Source organism: Pelophylax lessonae (assembly GCF_965119305.1).
Source record: "Pelophylax lessonae genome assembly, chromosome: 8".
In the NCBI taxonomy this organism is placed as follows: Eukaryota; Metazoa; Chordata; class Amphibia; order Anura; family Ranidae; genus Pelophylax; species Pelophylax lessonae.
Window position 1 is genome coordinate 293,520,379 of NC_138775.1, and position 20,301 is coordinate 293,540,679.

Here is a 20,301-nt window from a genome sequence, read left to right on the forward strand (position 1 = left end):
ACAAGAAAGCCCACAAACAGTTTGCTGAAGACAAGCAGACTAAGGACATGGATTACTGGAACCATCTCCTGTGCTCTGATGAGACCAAGATAAACGTATTTGGTGTCAGATGGTGTCAGGCGTGTGTGGGGGCAACCAGGTGAGGAGTACAAAGACAAGTGTGTCTTCCTACAGTCAAGCATGGTGGTGGGAGTGTCATGGTCTGGGGCTGCCGGCACTGGGGAGCTACAGTTCATTGAGGGAACCATGAAAGCCAACATGTACTGTGACATACTGAAGCAGAGCATGATCCCCTCCCTTCAGAGACTGGGGGGCAGGGCAGTATTCCAACATAACGACCCCAAACACATCTCCAAGATGACCACTGCCTTGCTAAAGAAGCTGAGGGTAAAGGTGATGGACTGGCCAAGCATGTCTCCAGACCTAAACCCTACTGAGCATCTGTGGGGGATCCTCAAACAGAAGGTGGAGGAGCGCAAGGTCTCTAACATCCACCAGCTCTGTGATGTCATCATGGAGGAGGGGAAGAGGACTCCAGTGGCAACCTGTGAAGCTCTGGTGAACTCCATGCCCAAAAGGGTTAAGGCAGTGCTGGAAAATAATGGCGGCCACACAAAATATTGACACTTTGGGTCCAATTTGGACATTGTCACTTAGGGGTGTACTCACTTTTGGTGCCAGTGGTTTAGACATTAATGGCTGTGTGTTGAGTTAGTTTGAGGGGACAGCAAATTTACACTGTTATACAAGCTGTACACTCACTACTTTACATTGTAGCAAAGTGTCATTTCTTCAGTGTTGTCACATGAAAAGATAGAATAAAATATTTACAGAAATGTGAGGGGTGTACTCACTTTTGTGAGATTCTGTGTATACGGATGTATATTGATGGGTAGATTGGTGTTGATGAATAATTAGGTAGTCATTGTATGGTAATGGAGAGTCTAACTATTATTAGGATGACTGGAGACAAGTACTTTATTCAATACATTGTATTTATATGTTGTGTAAAAAGAAAAGTTTAATAAAGAGTATCTAAAAAAAAAAGATTTATTGTTACATTGTATCGCTCTGGTCTGGATTTATATTAGATTATTGTTACATTTTATCTGCATCCTTTTTATTGTTACATTGTATGTCTCTGGTTGGACCTCAATCGTATTTCTCTTGGTTAGATCTTTATCATTATCTCCCCGATTTATATTAATGTTACATTGTATCTCCCCGATCTATATTATTGTTACATTGTATCTCCCCAAACTATATTAATGTTACATTGTATCTTCCCGATCTATATTATTGTTACATTGTATCTTCCCGATCTATATTATTGTTACATTGTATTTCCCTGCTCTATAATATTGTTACATTGTATGTCCCCAATGTATATTATTGTTACATTGTATCTCCCCAATGAATATTATTGTTACATTGTATGTCCCCGAAGTATAGTATTGTTACATTGTATCTCTCCGATCTATATTATTATTACATTGTATTCTCTGATCTATATTATTGTTACATTGTATCTCCCCAATGTGTTTTATTGTTACATTGTATCTTCCTGATTTATATTATTGTTACATTGTACGTCACCAATGTATAGTATTGTTACATTGTATCTTCCTGATTTATATTATTGTTACATTGTATGTCCCAGATCTATATTATTGTTACATTGTATCTTCCTGATTTATATTATTGTTACATTGTATCTCCCTGATGTATATTATTGTTACATTGTATCTCCCAGATCTATATTATTGTTACATTGTATGTCCCCGATGTATATTATTGTTACATTGTATCTCCGCATTGTATATTATTGTTACATTGTGTGTCCCCGATGTATAATATTGTTACATTGTATCTCCCGATGTATATTATTGTTACATTGTATCTCCCCAGTGTATATCATTGTTACATTGTATCTCCCGATGTATATCATTGTTACATAGTATCTCCCCAGTGTATATCATTGTTACATTGTATCTCCCGATGTATAATATTGTTACATTGTATCTCCCCAGTGTATATCATTGTTACATTGTATGTCTCGGCTATGATTACACGGCGTCGGTTGAGGCCCCGAGTTTAGCACACAATAACACAGGCGCAGCCTCTCGCCACCACACCCCGGACAGCCCATTGGCGGAACCAGACACTAATCGCGTCCCTGATTGGACGGTCCACAACTCTCCACCAATCGGGAGTCGCTCCAGGTAAGCGACGCGGCCACTGGCTGTAGAAGAGGCGGGGCCAGTGCGCCGATTGGTCGCCTGCCGCTGTTATCCTGTTGGCCGACCGGTTTAGGACGCAGTGCGCAGGCGCAGCGGAGAGAAAACGAAAGGCGACGCTGAACGGAGCTCCAGGGAGACGGGCGGATTCCGGAGACACAGCGGGCGGAGGAGCAACTATACCCCGGGATCGACTCATCGGCCGCCCCGGGGACCCCCGTCCCTGAGAGACACGCCCAGTCCCGGGCCTACCGGGTAGAGACGCCCGACTGAAGTCTCAGCGCTTTACACAGAAAGGTCAGTGATTCCTCCTCCCCCCTCCTCCCGTCGGGAATCCCTCCGCCCTATCCCCCGGCTCCGGAGCCCGGGTGGGGTAGGGAGAGACCCGAAGAGAGCGATCGTCCGCTCAGCCAATAGGAGCGCTGCGCACGTTTGCCTGAGTCGACTTCCGGTCTGAGGAGTCTCAGCCAATCACCGGCGAAGGCTGAGAGCACGGCCCGCCCCTCTCCCTTAGCTATTTCCGGTCTGGCCTGTCAATCACGGCGGGCGGAGAGGAGACGGTTTGTCCCGGGGGGGGGGGGGGGGGGGATTGTCTCCAGTGTGCTGTACGGGAGGGGAACATTGTATTACTATGTACGGGGGGGATAGAAGAATAGAATGGGGGAACAGTGTACGGGGGGGATAGAAGAATAGAATGGGGGAACAGTGTATCACTCCGGGAATGTCCGAGTTATAGATACATTGTATCCCTCAGAGTTATGGGGGGGGGGGGTTGGTGACAGACCGGTCCCAGTGATATGGGATTGGGGAGGTGTGATGAGGACTGGGGATTTGGGGGGGGGGGGGGGGTGAGTAGGACTGGTCATGATGGGATTGGGGGGGGGGGTGAGTAGGACTGGTCATGATGGGATTGGGGGGGGGGGGTGAGTAGGACTGGTCATGATGGGATTGGGGGGGGGGGTGAGTAGGACTGGTCATGATGGGATTGGGGGGGGGGGTGAGTAGGACTGGTCATGATGGGATTGGGGGGGGGGGGTGAGTAGGACTGGTCATGATGGGATTGGGGGGGGGGGTGAGTAGGACTGGTCATGATGGGATTGGGGGGGGGGGGTGAGTAGGACTGGTCATGATGGGATTGGGGGGGGGGGTGAGTAGGACTGGTCATGATGGGATTGGGGGGGGGGTGAGTAGGACTGGTCATGATGGGATTGGGGGGGGGGGTGAGTAGGACTGGTCATGATGGGATTGGGGGGGGGGTGAGTAGGACTGGTCATGATGGGATTGGGGGGGGGGGTGAGTAGGACTGGTCATGATGGGATTGGGGGGGGGGGTGAGTAGGACTGGTCATGATGGGATTGGAGGGGATCAGGGGTTGGTGACAGACCGGTCACCAGGGATATGGGTTTAGGGAGGTGTGATGAGGAACGGGGATTTGGGGGGGTGGATGACGAGGACCTATCTCCAGGGATATGGGATTTTGAGGGGGGGGGTGATGAGGACCGGGGATTTTTGGGTGCGTGACAAGGACCGGCATGATGGGATGGGGTGACTAGGACCGGTCACCAGGCATTGGGTCAACAGGACCAGGAATATGGGTGGGGTAGTGAGTGAAGAGGACCGGTCACCAGGGATGGGGTGAAGAGGACCAGAGATCTGTAATGGGGGGTGGCTGCAGAGCACCTGTCACAAGAGATGTATAAATGGAGACCTATGGGTGGGGTGGTAAAGAGGACCTGTCACCAGAGACACATGTGAGAAGATATGTGGTTGGGGGGGTAAAGAGCACCTGTCACCAGGGATATATGGGGGAGGGGATCTATGGTTGGGGGTGGGTGGTAAAGACCAGTCACCTGGGATACATGAGGACTAAGGAGGACCAACAACCAGTGGTACAATGTGGGATCTATGGATAAGTGGGGATTACAGGATCTGTCACCAAGGATACATGGGGAGCGGAGTTGGATCTAGGGGCGGAGGGTAACAATCACCAGTGGTACAGTTTTTTTTTTTTTTTTGGGGGGGGGTGGGGTGTTAGAGGATTGGTCACATATATGTGGGTGGAGGGTAAAGATCGCCTAGGATACATTGGGGGGTATAGAGGACCGGTCACCAGGGAGATGTGTTGGTGTGGGAGAGATAAAGGGGTTCATCCTATAATAATTTTATCTTTCTGTCTGCAGCTCTTCGGACGCTGAGAATCTTTTCTCGGGATTAGACGTCAGAATGGCGGGGGAGAATGAAAACCCAAACCCCGGCTCCCGGATCATGACCTTCTACCCGACCATGGAGGAATTCCGCAACTTCAAGCGGTATATCGCATACATCGAGTCTCAGGGAGCGCACCGCGCAGGATTGGCCAAGGTAAGAACTTCTCACACTGAGATCTCTATTAGCATTATTGTTACATTCTAACGGTCTACAATCCGATTCACTACAATCCGATACAATATAACTATCGGGGACAGTTGAAGACTTCAGAGCCTCACTAAACCAAGTGCTGGTTGTCTGGATTCTAGAAAAGAACTGTGCCTAGCGCATCGATGCCTCCATCCTCGTATATAACCAGGACACCCAATGGGGTGACACAATAGTTCATGTCTATGGTAAAAGAAAATACCAAAAAATCAACCTAGTGTTTGCACCGGTGAGCTATGATTCTCCAACCAAACAGTTGAAGATCTCAAATGAAAAGGAGGTTGTGGTCTGTATGGTTGGAGGTTCATCACTCACCTTTGCAACCGCTAGCTCAGTTTTTGGTGCGTCTTGTACCACAGCTATGAACTCTCTCATTGGGTTTTCCCATTGGGTGTCTTAGTCCCCACCCCCATGTCAGACACTGAGCAGCGGCCACCATTAGGAGACGCTATGTTTTATCAAAGTCCAAGCTGGTTTTATAGGGTTCTGTTGTTGGAGGCGTCTGCTCCTGAAGAAGTGAAAGTATTCACGAAATGCGTCGGCTTACATGATGCATTCCTCTCCCATATTGCAATCATCTGGTTTTACGTAAAGCATGTAAACATACCAGCTTGATGTACATTATATATTGCTACATGGAAGCCATTGGCTTGATATGGCAAATATTTTTGTTACCTCCCAATTCTTGTACAATGAATTTGATATTTGTGACTTTTTGTATTCAGTCGCATTGGGTGAATATTGGTTGTGTTGTCTGGGTTCTGATAGCTCAATGATTGACTGCTGTGATTGCAGGTGGTTCCTCCCAAGGAATGGAAGCCTCGGGCCTGTTACGATGACTTGGATGATCTGGTGATTCCGGCACCCATTCAGCAGGTGGTGACCGGCCAATCCGGACTCTTCACACAGTACAACATTCAGAAGAAACCGATGACCGTCAAAGAGTTCCGACGTATCGCTAACAGTGACAAGTAAGTGACTGCCAGGGGGGTGTATGATAGATGTAAAAAGAGAAGGCACCCGTCTTGGAGAAAATGGCAGGAAAAAAAGGGGGGGGATTTTTAGGTGCCTAATATTTTAGTGTCTTATTTGTAATCTATAATCCACACAATTTATTGATGCATCAAATATTAAAATCATACTATAGGTGATCAGTGTAACAGTAACACAATTCACTACACATATTGCACCTGGCTAAGTGGGATCAAATGGATACAATGTAGGTAATTCAGGATCAATGCGTTTCGCCCTGTTCAGGGGCTTCTTCAGGATCCAAATATGAAGAATTACCAGCACTTGTATGGCATTGAGGATAACGCCGATAATCTGATAGATCAATATTTAATCACCACAGCCACCATATCTTATGTCGAATCCATAAGGATTAAGAGAAAACTGTGATGGACCAATAGATAGCCTGTATTCCCAGAGAGGATGGGGGAGAAAGGAAAAAAGTTCTTCCCTCTCCTTTCCCTTTTTATTAGAGGGTGATATTCCAATACCCTATATATATATATATATATATATATATATATATATATATATATATATATATATATATATATATATATATATATATATATATATATATATATATATAAAATTCGTGTTCAAGATGACCTCTTCCTGTATGCAAGCCCACAATCTCTCTTCTCCCCCCCCCCCCCCCCCAACAAGAGGGGACCAGGAGTACCACTCCTCATGTGTCTGTAATAATGTATAACTCGGTCCTCCAAGCAGCGCCACCACACAGCTACACCAGCCCCATCCGTCCACAATTGTGTTACCGTTACACTTCTCACCTATAGTATGATTTTAATATTTGATGTATCAATAAATTCATGTTATGTGTGGATTATAGATGGTTACAAAAAAATATTAGGCACCTAAAAATCTCAGCCCCCCCCCCCCCTTTCCTGCCTTTTTCTCCAAGTGGAAAAAAGACGGGGGGGTTCTTTTTAGTTCTATATGGGGATAGTGCCGTGGGTTTTATTGAAATTCTTTTCTCTATACAGAATCTCCCCCCATCTATGTATGAAAGATGATCCGACTGGAGCCTGAAGGGGGGGGGGGGGAGATTTATTAAAAGGGATTAGAATTTACAAAAACCGTGCATGCCCCATATACCTTCCCTATAAGACCAGCTAGATATGAGAGAACAGAGCAGATGTAGTATTCGGTCTCTGCAGGGAGGCAGCCATGTTTTCTCATGTGCTGTGTTGGCAGATGTAGTATTCGGTCTCTGCAGGGAGGCAGCCATGTTTTCTCATATGTGCTGCATTGGCAGATGTAGAGTTTCCTGATTTGCATCTGCTTTCACTCGTTGATTATATTTGTTCACTGAGGGATGCGGTTACATTGGTGGTGCCCATAGTCAAATCATTAGAGTTGGCTCTGCTTCACCTCTCCAGCAGCATTGTGACTCCTTTGCTGGCCTGGTATATTGCATACTGGCCATGTTGTTTGTAAACCCCAGCGAGGGCCTTCTCTAATCCCCCCCCCCCCCCTTTTTTTTTTTTTTTTTGGTCGGGAGAATATTCCATGGAGGATGTGTTTGCTTTATAATTTCAAAAAATAAAGTACTCTGCTATGAATCTGTAAGAGTGGATCTTTTGTTGAGTAAATGGGCCTCTGGGAAGGAGGCTGTAGCCCCTGTTAAGGCTTGTCTCCATGGACTAGCTATGCTGTTAATCTGCATATTATTGGTTCCCCCCCGTAGCCTAATAACTTTCTGTCCTCTCTGCCTATGCTGCAGTCTTATCTGTTACATTGTTCCCAACTATCTGTGACCTAAGGGCTCTTTCACACGGGCGGTCCAATCAGATCCGCCTGTCAGTTTTTTTTGGTGGATCTGATCGGATCCTCCATGCAGCTCTATGGGGCAGCGGATGTCAGCGGAGACACCTCCACTGCCATCCATATCCGATCCTGTCCGTGAAATCCGGACAGATGGAAACCCTATTTTTCCATCCATTCAGGGATCGGATGAGAGCAGACAGGCGGTCCGCTCTCATCCGATCCCCCATAGAGAGCAGCGGGAGCTGTGACACCTCCCTCTCCGCACTGCAAGCGGAGACGGAGCTGTCATCTGCTGGCTCAGCGGGGATCGGCGGATCTATCCTTGCTGAGCAGCACGGATCCGCCTACGGAGGCGGGACTGTGTGAAAGAGCCCTTAGACTCCTCCCCATGTTATGGAGCTGGGGAGTGTTCTAAAGGCCTAACATGTCCTGTCCCAGGGTGAGAAAACTGCTCCTCCATAGATGTACAGTACAGTGAGTAAATGTGGTCCCCCCAGGACAGGAAGAGTTCCTGGCAGGATCACCAGGTGAAAATTTTTAAAGAAGCATAGCCAAAGCTTGTTCTGTGGGTGACAGGAGTGCCATTCATCTTGCACTCCTTCGGGTCACAGAGCCGGTCCAAGCTCAGGAAGGATCGGGCCCTTATAGTTGGGGTCCACTCACATGCCTGGGCCAGCACCCAGCTTAACCTCCCTGCAAGCTGGTGAAAGCCTGAGCTGGCCACTCCTGCCCCCTCTGCTGCTCAGCGCTACAGTGAGCGTGGTGGGGGGGGGGGGGGGGTTTAGTTCACTTTTTTGGAAAATAAAGGGTGAAGCTGGTTAGTTCACCTCCCGGTCTCCCCTGCGCTTATCACTTTTATCGTTTTTTCTATATTCTGCTACCTGTGCACAGAGCTCTGAGAATCGAGCAATTGACAGTGTTTGATCGCTCAGTTCTCAGTGTTAGTGCAGGCGGGGGACAGATGTAGGATCCAGTGTTAGTGCAGGTGGGGGACAGATGTAGGGAGCGGTGTTGGTCCACCTTTTTAATTATTTTCCAAAAATGTGAACTAACCCTTTAAAGGACTAACTAGCTTCACCCTCCCAGTCTCTCTCCCCAACCCCCCCCCCCCCCCATGTGCTTATCGACTTTCATATCCAGCCTGTGCCATACAGTGTAGTGGTCCGGGCATCTGCAAAATGCAGGGCATAGCCCAGAGTCTGTAGCATCATAATTCAGTACTCACAATAGTGAGTGGGCACTGGTCAGTGGCAGCATGTGACCACACTGACCAATGATAAGTGCTCTCTGTACCTTCCATGTTCATGGACATTATTCCAGGAGACGAGGTGGATTTCGAATTGCTTGGGCAGTGAAAGATAATCCTCCATGGAATGAAGTGCAGCAGGGACCGATGGTGTGCGGGAACAGTGTTGGGCCCCTTTCACACATGCGGACCGTTCTGATCCACCTGTAAGTTTTCACGCAGATCTGAATGGATGCCCCATGCATCTCTGTGGGGCAGCGGATGTCAGTGGAGACATGTCCGCTGACATCTTATCCTGTCCGTCAAATCTAGACGGATGGAAACCTTATTTTCCATCCGTCTGGCTGATCAGATGAGAACGGACAGGTGGTACAATCTCCCCATAAGGGACAGTGGGGATCTGACAGCTCCGTCTCTGCACACAGAGTGGAGATGGAGCTGTCATCTGCCGGCTCAGCAGGGATTGGCGGATCGATTTCCACCCATTGAGCAGAAGGGAACAGAGCCGTGTGAAAGGGGCCTAAGTTCTCCTATCTGTTTTTGTAAGAAGGTGTACTAACCTTTTTTAACCACTTCATTACTGTAGGATGTCCTTAGGTGAAAGTGGTCATACCTGGATGATGCCCGCACCTGTAGGCATCATCCCAGTATCAAAATTTGCAGGTGGTATTTTCCCCTTATGGCAGAAGTGATGAGAGTGGCTGAAAAGTCACTCAACCATTTCTGTGGGTGGCAGAACGGTTCCTTTTCTGTTTTTCCCAGGCTCTGCTGTCCGATTGCAGAGCCCGGGAGTGATATGATTAGCACTGACGGCTGCCCAGAGAGAGAGGAACTGATGATGTAACTCCCTCTCTGCGACCCCTGAAAACTGGAAGTGATGAGTGTGGTCACTTCAGGTTCCGCCTCTCTTTATTTGGCCGTTAGCGGCCAGTAAAGCAGCAGATCAGACCAAGGCCAGAGGAAAGATTTGGGGTCTAATAGACCACAGTTCTCTCCATAAAGAGGACCTGTCATGGCCCATATTGTCATAAGGGATGTTGTTCAAGCCTTCTGATGGCAATAAAGTTAATACAAAAAAAAAACTGGAAGCATAGAAATCACTTATGCACTACCCAGTGCTAAATAATAAAACTAAAGATGTATCTGCCAACACCTGATGTGTCCCCACATCTAGAAAAGTGGTGATTTATAGAAAAGTGTGGCACTAAATCCCTTCCAATGATTCACCAATAATTGTGAAGTTTCATGTAAAAAAAAAAGCAACACAAAACCAAAGGGTTTTTTAATTTTTGGTTGGTTCTGAAACTGCATGATTTCACCAACTTTTTTTTTTTTTTAACCAGTAATTTTGTATTCCTTTTTTTTTTTTTTAACCAGTCATTTGTATTCCTTCCTATCTATTAATGCTAGCAGCATGACTATTAAAATGTTGATTTGGGGGAGTGAAAGTATTGAACTCCCAGGTGAAGAAGTGATATTCCTTCCAGTCTGTGCCTTGGTCGCCTGCATATAGGGCTACACTCACACCAACCTTTTGCCTTGGTGCAAATGGCAGTGGCAAGATTCCTGCTGCTGCCATTTGCTCTTGGGGGGGGTTGGCTGGTGTGAGTGTAGCCTAAAGCCCCGTACCGATGGTCGGCTTACAAATGTTCCTCTTTTCTCCCCGGGATGTCGGTGTCTGCTGAAAAGTGCAAAGACAGCACAAGGACAGCACAAGAATTTTGTCCGCCGACTGCAGAAGTGATGTCATGTAATGGTTAACTTTCCCTGTGTTTTCTATTTTCTGAGCATGCCCAGTCTTGCAAATCTGCGGTCTGTCGGCCGAATTGTGTACTGACAGGCGAACAATCGTCCGTTCTGGTGTCGGCATACAAATATTTTCATGTTTGCAAGAAAGACTTTTGTCCGCGGATTGTGCGCAGACATCTGTCGGAGGCACCATACTAACACGCGTACAATCGGCAGATCCTTCGTCCACCGACGTTTGTATGCCGACGATCGGTACGTGTGTACGGGCCTTAAGATGAAGGCTTTTGCTGGGAGTGCTGTCAAGCCTGTCTGAAAGCTTGAGCAGCTCTGACTGTGATGTCATACTGGTTCACCCTTCTGGTGTGTTTGATTGGAAACTCCGCCTTCTTTTCATGATAAAGCAGAGCATGGTGTTTGATGATTGGATAAATAAAAGTGGACAGTAAGCCTTAAAAACCACTGAGGGGGAAATTTTAGTAAAAATGGAGAGTACCTGGAAATTTTTCCAGGTACTCTTGTGGAGGGATCTGGGGGTCTAAAAGACCCCAAACCCCCTCCTCTGCACTTAACATTCAAAACACCCAAACTTGACTCTTTTGAATGCTTTTGTCTTTTTAATTTGGCGCCGAGTACCCGGAAGTGATGTCATGACATCACTTCCGGGTTTTTACATGGAGAGCTGAATGCGGCTTTGATCAGGCCTTCTTCTCTTTGGCGGCTGTGCAGGCTGGTGGGACGGGAGACCCAGGCGAGCCGAGGAGGGGGGGGGGGTGTCCGCCCCTCCCACTCCTTGTAATGACAGCTTAGCGGCTTCTCAGCCACATCAGTTGTCATTCCAAGACAGCCGACCGTCCGCTATGGACGCCGGTACCGGGGTGATGCCTCTAGCTGCTGCCATCACTCCGGTACATACACTTTCCCAAAATATCGGTCATCTTGGTGGCCGATTCCGATATATCGGGAAAAGTGCATATCGGCTTTGCTGATAATCGGTCGATTCCCTACATCAGCTTGTTCAATTAAGCTTTGACAAAACCTAGAAGCTGATTGGTTTCTATGCACAGCTGCACCAGATTTTGCACTCTACAGTTTTATTAAATCCCCCCATAGTCCCTGTGAAAACTCTTCCATTGCAGGCTGAATCTTCCAGTACCGTATAGAGAGATTTTATTTACGTATTGTGTTTTTTCCCTTGTGCAGGTTTTGCACACCTCGCTATGCTGACTTCGAAGACCTGGAACGCAAATACTGGAAGAATCTGACTTTCAACGCTCCAATTTATGGTGCTGATGTGAACGGGACTCTCTATGATAAGGTATCCATTTATAGGGAGATTCTTATTTACTGTCAGCCTGAGGAAAGGAGATAGTTTACAGCTGTGATTGTACACAGATCACATGGGTACAAAGAGCTGCTGATTGGCTCTTTACCTCAATCTGTGATCAGAAGTGTCCGGAGGACAAATTGATCAGAGTGCCTGTGATGGCCTCCCAGAACTAACCGGCTATAACGCAGTCAGCAAGGGGTTAAAGAGGAAGTAAACCCTCCTTTGACACTTGTACCTATAGGTGATCCTATGATAAGGCTTACCTATAGGTACTGTAAATATCTCCTAAACATGTACCGTTTAGGAGATATTTACCTTACATGCAGCCAGTGACATCACTGGCGCATGCTCTGAAGGAAGAGCCCTGTGCCGTGACTGTCGGCTCCCGCGCGCGGGAGAGACATTACCGTGGCTCCGGCCAATCAGATGGCCGGATGCCGCGATCCCGGAAGACGGGTGACTGGACATGTCGCCCTTCATACAGGTAAGCGGGCAGCACGGCGGGGGCTCGTTCTTGGGTAAGTATTTCATAATGAGCTAGTATGCGATGCATACTAGCTCATTATGGGTTTCTCTTTCAGGTTGCAGCAAAAAAAAGTGTCATGGGTTTTACAACCTCTTTAAAGAGTGAGTTTGGTGTGGGTTTTTTTTGCAATGTATTTCTATTTTAAACTGGAATAGGTTTTCTTATAAGGTAAGGGTTCACCTATACCAGTGATGGCGAACCTTGGCACCCCAGATGTTAGAACTACATTTCCCATGATGCTCCACTAGACTGCAGTGTTCAAGAGCATCATGGGAAATGTAGTTCCAAAACATCTGGGGTGCCAAGGTTCTTCATCACTGACCTATACTCTAATGTGATTTGTAAAGGCAGAAGGTTTATCCTAATACATTCTATGCATTAAGATAAAAAGCCGCCTGTGTGCAGCAGCCTCCTATTACTTGCCTAAACCTATCTCTTTTCAGCAATGTTGCAGGAGAGTTTCGGCTGCCTCATTGGCTGAGACAGCCGTGGAGTGCCATTGTGCTAGGGTGGGGCTTGGGTGCAGCTCCATGTCTGAATGGATACATGGAGCTGCCGCTCGGCTTGAGTGCACCCATAGCAAGCTGCTTGCTGAGGGGCCAGGAGCAAAGAGGAGGATGTGGGCTGCTCTGTGCAAAACCAAACCACTGCTCAGAGCAAGAAAGTATAAGATGTTTATTTTTAACCAAAAAAAAAGACTTTAGTAGTATCACTCTAAGAAAGCATAGCCTGTTCACCTTCAGGAAACCTCTTTTGTAACCTTCCAAGTGTAAGGTAATCTATATTAGACGTGTAGGTTGACACTGTATGTGGATTCTGCCAGCTCAGCAAGTGGCCATACTGTCCACGGAGACAGTCCCTGAGGTATGTTTAATCAATAAGACCGCATTCACACTAGTCCGACTTGGACCGCGACTTGTCAGCCTGACAAGTCGCGGTCCTCACGCACCCATTGTGCATTACAGGACCCGTTCTAATAGGAGCGACACAAGTCGCTCCGACTTAGAAAAAGGGTCCTGTACTACTTCGGGGCGACTTGCATAGACATTATTAATGAAGTCCGTGCAAGTCGCGCTGCATGCTACTTCACAGGTCGCCCCCCCTAAGTCGGAGCGACCTAGTGTGAACCGGCACTAAGCCACATTTGAAGCAGAACTGTCAGAGCGTTACATGCTGCATTTGGTATTCTTCTGACTTTGGAAGTGGTTTGCTATGTTCCTCCCTGTTACATGAATGCAGCCTATAATCTGTATTCTGCCCTTCCTCATGGTTCTGTGGTGTCTGCAGCATATAGAAGATTGGAACATCGGCCGTCTGAACACCATCCTGGACGTGGTGGAGAGGGAGAGTGGCATCACCATAGAGGGGGTGAACACCCCGTACTTGTATTTCGGCATGTGGAAGACCTCCTTTGCCTGGCACACTGAAGACATGGACCTGTACAGCATCAACTACCTGCACTTCGGAGAGCCCAAATCCTGGTGAGTGCGGACAGTCCTGGATACTGTCCCTCGCAGCTGACGTTTCAAAGGATATTATTTTGTTCTGATTTTTAATTCCTTTTTGTTTTTTATAGGTACAGCATTCCACCCGAGCATGGCAAGAGACTGGAGAGATTGGCTAAGGGTGAGTCATAGGACTAGCCGGGGGAGGGGGGAGGAAACCTTGGGTAAAATCAGCCTGTCTGGGGTTAGTTGACGCAAATTGCTAAAAGCCAGAATCCTTATCAATGGAAGTTTGTTTCCATTCACTGAGGACACAGGAGACTACGGGGTGTAAGCCCTGCCTGTTTGAGTCCGGTATACAGCCTGACTATTTATGGTATACAGCTGGAGATCTAAAATCTGACATGTAGATGATAAAAATATGCTGCATGACAGAGGATGATGGAACATTCATGCAATAGGAAGTGAGATGAAATCCATGTTAACCATTTCTAGACCCTAATAGGTGTATGTATGTGTTGCTGCTTTTAGGTGCTATACCAGGATTATGGCTGAAGCTATTGGCCATAACTCCAGTATCCGCTTTTTGCAGCAGGAGGGGAATCGATCGCCGGTGTTTCTTGGTTACCGGTTCTGCCTCTTCACCCAAAAAATGATCCAACAGTGCAGCTGGCTGCTTCCATAGGTGATCCAAGAGATACTCTTTGATCACCTTTATGGCCCTGGAAGACCAGAGCAATGCCACTTCTGGTCGAGGCTGGAAGTAATTATTTTCTTTTTAATCACTTTCAGACCGGAGGATTTGGCTGCTCAATGACCAGGCCCTATTTTGCGTTTGTCACTGCGTGAATTTTTACGGGACAATTGCAGGGTCATGTGACGCTGTACCCAAACGAAATTGACATCCTATTTTTTTTTTTTTTTTCACAAATAGAGCTTTCTTTTGGTGGTATTTGATCACTTGTGTTGGGTTTTTTTTTTTTTTTTTTTTTATTGCGTGACTGCAGCCAACAGATCGGACACCCTGACACTTTTGGGGGTACCAGTGACATTACTACAGTAATCAGTGCTAAAAATATGCACTTGCTGTAAAAATGACACTGGCAGGGAAGGGGTTAATGGTATTGGTGATCAAGTGGTTAAATGTGACCCTAGGGGTGTTATTCTAACTGTGGAGGGGGGTGTGGCTTGTGAAGTCGTCAGACATGTGATCCTATATAGCAGGATCACATGACATTTGTGATCACTTCAGGGAGAATTATGGACGGCAGCTCCTCAGCGAGGGCTGTACATGTACGGGACTTTGCCTGGGAGAGCCAGCCTGCCGCAGTACATCTGCAGCGGCTGGGGCTAAAGTTGTTCAAGGTCAAGAAGAGATTTGGGGTCTTTTGACCCCAGATCTCTCAATAAAGAGGACATTTCATCCTTATTTCTATCACAAGGGATGTTTATATTCCTTGTTAAAGGGACAGTAAAAATAAGAGGGGAAAGAAAATTGACCCCATCCCTCTTTGCTTGTGCGCAGAAGCGACCACTTACGCAAGTCATGCACACCTATGTAAATGGTATTTGTACCACACATGAGGTATCACCGCAAATGTTGGAGCAAGAGAATTAATTCTAGCACTAGACCTCCTCTGTAACTGAACCTGTAATGGAATTTAAAGCATTGCCTATGGAGATTTTTAAGTGCTGTAGTGTCTTGCCATTTTATTAAGTAGTGATGTGTTGGTGATGGAGGTATATGCTCCAATAGGAGTATATTCTTCGCACCTTTGGATGACCTAATCTATAAAGGGAGTGTGCAGGTAAATAAGTGGGGGAAGGAAGCAGCTGCTATAGGTTAAATCTTGTCTGATAAGAGAAACCCCAAAGTAATTGGGATTGCTATAGCGCTTGCTATTATTATCCAGGGGTAAACAATTGCTTGTTAATAACCCGGATAACATCTGTGTTGAAAAGAAAGGTGCGCTAAAACAAATGTATCCAAATTATGCAATAACAACATAGGGATATGATGGGTGGGGATGTGCAAAAAAGTCCAATTTCTCTTTAAGTGTCCATGCTTGATCAAACAAATAGGTGCTCGACAACAAGAAAAATCTCCAACTTGAGTGCAGTAACGCCCACCACCAGGTGAAATTCCTCCTTACCAGACGGAAAATAAGGTGTGCACGAATTAAACAATAAATTTCACTGCAAAGTGGATAAGTCACTCTCCTCGTGAACCACCCAGAATGGTCTCTTACCAGAAGTAATGAAAGCGCAGAATGGCAAATTCAAAAATCCCCTTCCACTTCCTATGTGTGTAAACTACACCGGGGTGCCTTTTCAGTCAGTCCCTGGAAAGCATTCTGGTTCCGAGAATTTCATCAATGGTTCCTTCACTTATAGACCTCCTCTGCTGCCTCTTCCAGTAATGTCTCCTCTCTACTATCCAGATGAAAGGTCAGTCAGGAGGAAGTAGAGAGGAGACATTACTGGAAGAGGCAGCAGAGGAGGTCTATAAGTGAAGGAACCAGAATGCTTTCCAGGGACTGACTGAAAAGGCACCCCGGTGTAGTTTACACACATAGGAAGTGGAAGGGGATTTTTGAATTTGCCATTCTGCGCTTTTTTCATTACTTCTGGTAAGAGACCATTCTGGGTGGTTCACGAGGAGAGTGACTTATCCACGTTTGCAGTGACATTTATTGTTTAATTCGTGCACACCTTATTTTCCGTCTGGTAAGGAGGAATTTCACCTGGTGGTGGGCGTTACTGCACTGAAGTTGGAGATTTTTCTTTGTTGTCGAGCACCTATTTGTTTGATCAAGCATGGACACTAAGAGCTGGTTCACACTACCACTACCAGAAAGTCGCCCCGAGACTTGTTTAGAGACTTGTTTAGAGACTTGTTTAGAGACTTGTTTAGAGACTTGTTTAGAGACTTGTTTAGAGACTTGTTTAGAGACTTGTTTAGAGACTTGTTTAGAGACTTGTTTAGAGACTTGTTTAGAGACTTGTTTAGAGACTTGTTTAGAGACTTGTTTAGAGACTTGTTTAGAGACTTGTTTAGAGACTTGTTTAGAGACTTGTGACTTTGTCTGTGGGGAATGCCTGGCTAATCTCTTTCTTCTTCCTGGAAAGTCTGATAACAAGTCGTGTCAATTAAGATAAGGAGGCAACTCCCATTGAAGTATATGGGACAGTCGGATCACAGGTCGCCTCAAAGTAGTACAGGACCCTTTTCTGAAGTTGGAGCAACTTCAGTAGTGCCAATTAAGACAGCACTGATTGATTAACATTGCTTTTATGTCAAGCGACCTGGGGCAACACAAGTTGCCTCACAAGTCGCGCTAGTGTGAATGGGCTCTAAAAGAGAAATTGGACTTTTTTTGCACATCCCCACCCATCATATCCCTATGTTGTTATTGCATAATTTGGATACTTATTTGTTTTAGCACACCTTTCTTTTCAACACATTATTTACACATATTCAGGCACTGAATACAGGTAGCGGCTTTAACTTCAGACCACACTAACAGCGCACCCTCACCAACCTAGAATATAAATCTAGATGTGATTTTTATATATATATATATATATATATATATATATATATATATATATATATATATATATATATATATATATATATATATATATATATATATATATATATATATATATATATAATTACAAATACATTTTAAAACTTAATATGTGACATATACTCAATTGCACGAATGCAGTAAATCATCAACAAATAAAACAATCAATATCCTTAAGTGCCAAAAAAGTCCAAAGAAAGTTCATATGTGAATTTAGTGCATGTAAATGACTTCAGTGCCAAAAAGGGGAAGAAAGTGCAAGTGCTTGTGCCGAATCCTCCAATGGTCCAGCTGCTGGTGTTGGTGATGTGGCTTTAAGAAATAATGGGGGTTGCGCACTCACCAGAGGTTGTGGGTCTTAGTTGCCGTATGGCAAAAAGACCATATGAGCCTTATGGCCTCCCTGGCCAGAGAGATGGTGACTGCTGGGCTATGTATTCCCCTATGGTCCGGGATCTCCTTCCTCAATAGACCGGGTCCTCAGGGTCCGATTAGGGTAAAAAAATAGATGCTCCCAATAGTGCAGTACCATTTAAAGTGTTTTATTAAATAACTGGTAGTACAGTACACAAAGGTTTAAAATATTCACGATCACGCCTGCTGTGCTAAGCCTGTGCGTGGAGTGCAGTGATGTGTTGGGGGTGTCTATTTACTCGGTGTAACATCATTCATATTTTACAAAAAATTGGTGTAAATTTTATTTATTGTTGCATTAAAAAGTGTATGTGTCTAGCAGAACAGTGATTTCAATTTGTAAAAGTGTGAGAGAGAGCCTGGTCAGCAAGTAGTTAAACTATTGATTTGAGCTCAGTTGGGTACTATGCAGGGTATGGAATGCTGCCAGTCTTGCCTCTTCAGGAATAAGTGGTACCAAGTCCTACTATACTATCCAAGGAATAAAGTTTGTTCTGTATGGGGCTGTGTGACCTCTTTTCCACAGCTTAATTGCCTGCATACCTTGTGCAGGGCGGTGTTTTGTTGGCACAGTGGATGCACAGGTATTGGGACTTGAGGCAGCAGGACACTACCATGCATGGCCTTGCACCCACATGGATGTCCTATTTGGACATAACAGCTGTCTATCCAGCCGTGTGTTCAGATAGACATCCTGTGGGCACTGAGATGCGCAATACACTGCCCTGCACGCAGGTATTGGCTGTGTGACTGTGGCCCTCCAATGGGACTGCGGGCACTGAGATGCGCAATACACTGCCCTGCATGGAAGTATTGGCTGTGTGACTGTGGCCCAATGGGACTGCGGGCACTGAGATGCGCAATACACTGCCCTGCATGGAAGTATTGGCTGTGTGAATGAGGCCTTAATCTGAGAACCATAAAAATAGAGAATCCTGTATGATGCGATTCTTTTTTTTTTTTTTTTTTTTCCCTACAAATGGGGATGCACCGATCCGATATTGGCATCGGATATCGGCGCCGATAGTGCCACAATGGGGGATCTGTAAAATTAACCAATCCATGGGCCGATCTGGTCTTGCTGAGTCCCGTCTCAGCCGTCCCTTACTTGGTGTAGTAGTAGTATGGGATGGGAGCCGCTACTTCCTGTATAGTCCCGGACTCCCGGCTCACAGGCGCAGTGATATCAGATGCACTCCGCCTGTGAATGGAGGAGCCGTACACATGAGGCAGCGGCTTTGCTCTGTACTGCAGCCGCATGCATATTGTGTATGTGTGTAGTTCCGTATCGGCAGATGCACAATGCCCGTTATCGGGACTAGAAAAGTCGGATCGGTGCACCCCTACCTACAAATATTGGGGATGTCTTGCATGCACTGAGCAGCTGTCTTCACACACACGGCAGATGCAGGTTTTTTTTCATATCTTGATGGCGGTTTTTTTGTGTATTTGTTTTACAGGCTTCTTCCCTGGCAGTGCTCAGAGCTGCGAAGCATTTCTCCGACACAAGATGACAGTCATCTCGCCCTTCATTCTGAAGAAGTACGGCATCCCCTTCGATAAGGTGAGAAGAAATGGCAATTTTTATTTCTTTTTTTTCAGTGGTAATTATCCTCTGGGCACATTTTGAAGTAATCGGTGTTCTTTATATATGTGATTCTTGCAGATCACTCAGGAAGCTGGAGAGTTCATGGTCACCTTCCCATATGGCTACCATGCTGGCTTCAACCACGGCTTCAACTGTGCCGAGTCCACCAACTTTGCCACATTGAGATGGATCGAGTACGGGAAACAAGCTGTTCTGGTAAGTGGATGTGATTGGCTGAGACTTTGTTTACATAGTTAGGTTGAAAAGACATCCGTCCATCCAGTTCAACCTATGATGTGTGTGTGTGTGTGTGTGTGTGTGTGTGTGTGTGTGTGTGTGTTTCCTGGTAACCATACATTGTATACCCCCTGTATGTTGTACATTGTATACCCCCTGTATGTTGTACATTGTATACCCCCTGTATGTTGTACATTGTATACCCCCTGTATGTTGTACATTGTATACCCCCTGTATTTTGTGGTCTTTAAGGTGCCCATCTAATAGTTTAAACTATTTCCTAGTTGGAGTGGAGTTTATTTCTAAAGCTGAACCTAATTTCCCCCTCCCAAGATCTGCACCAGGCTCAAAGGGCCGATGCCCCTTGTTTTGTCGTCTGATGCCTAGTACACACGCAACAATTATCGGCCGACCGATCGTCCGACTTTTGTCCAGAGTGTTGTGTTGGTTGGAATGTGCCTAGACTGCACACAAATTTTCTCGGCCAACAAAAATCTACTTCAGAAGTGATTGTCATGTGATGGTTTACTTTCCATGTGTCTTTTCTTCTCTGAGCATGCCCAGTCTTGCTCATCAGATTTTTGTCTGCCGAAATCTGTACTGACTGACGGAAAATCGGCCGTTGTGTTGACGGCCAAAAAAAATATTATAGCCTGCACACCAGATTTTTTTTTCGGTCGGTTGTCGGAAGCATCATACTAACAATCCGAAAATCGGCCGATCGG

General features: G+C 46.0%; 1 protein-coding gene across 1 annotated transcript in view; it reads left to right on the plus strand.

Moving 5' to 3' along the window:
- The first annotated feature begins 4,444 nt into the window (after positions 1-4,444).
- The window catches only part of KDM4A (lysine demethylase 4A), a 34,283-nt gene continuing 18,426 nt past the window's right edge, over positions 4,445-20,301 (plus strand). The window contains exons 1-7 of the mRNA XM_082265942.1: positions 4,445-4,598; positions 5,448-5,623; positions 11,647-11,761; positions 13,587-13,780; positions 13,876-13,925; positions 19,212-19,315; positions 19,418-19,555. Of these exons, the coding sequence (XP_082122068.1) occupies positions 4,461-4,598; positions 5,448-5,623; positions 11,647-11,761; positions 13,587-13,780; positions 13,876-13,925; positions 19,212-19,315; positions 19,418-19,555 (915 nt within the window). The 5' untranslated portion in view covers positions 4,445-4,460. The remainder of the gene's footprint in view (positions 4,599-5,447; positions 5,624-11,646; positions 11,762-13,586; positions 13,781-13,875; positions 13,926-19,211; positions 19,316-19,417; positions 19,556-20,301) is intronic.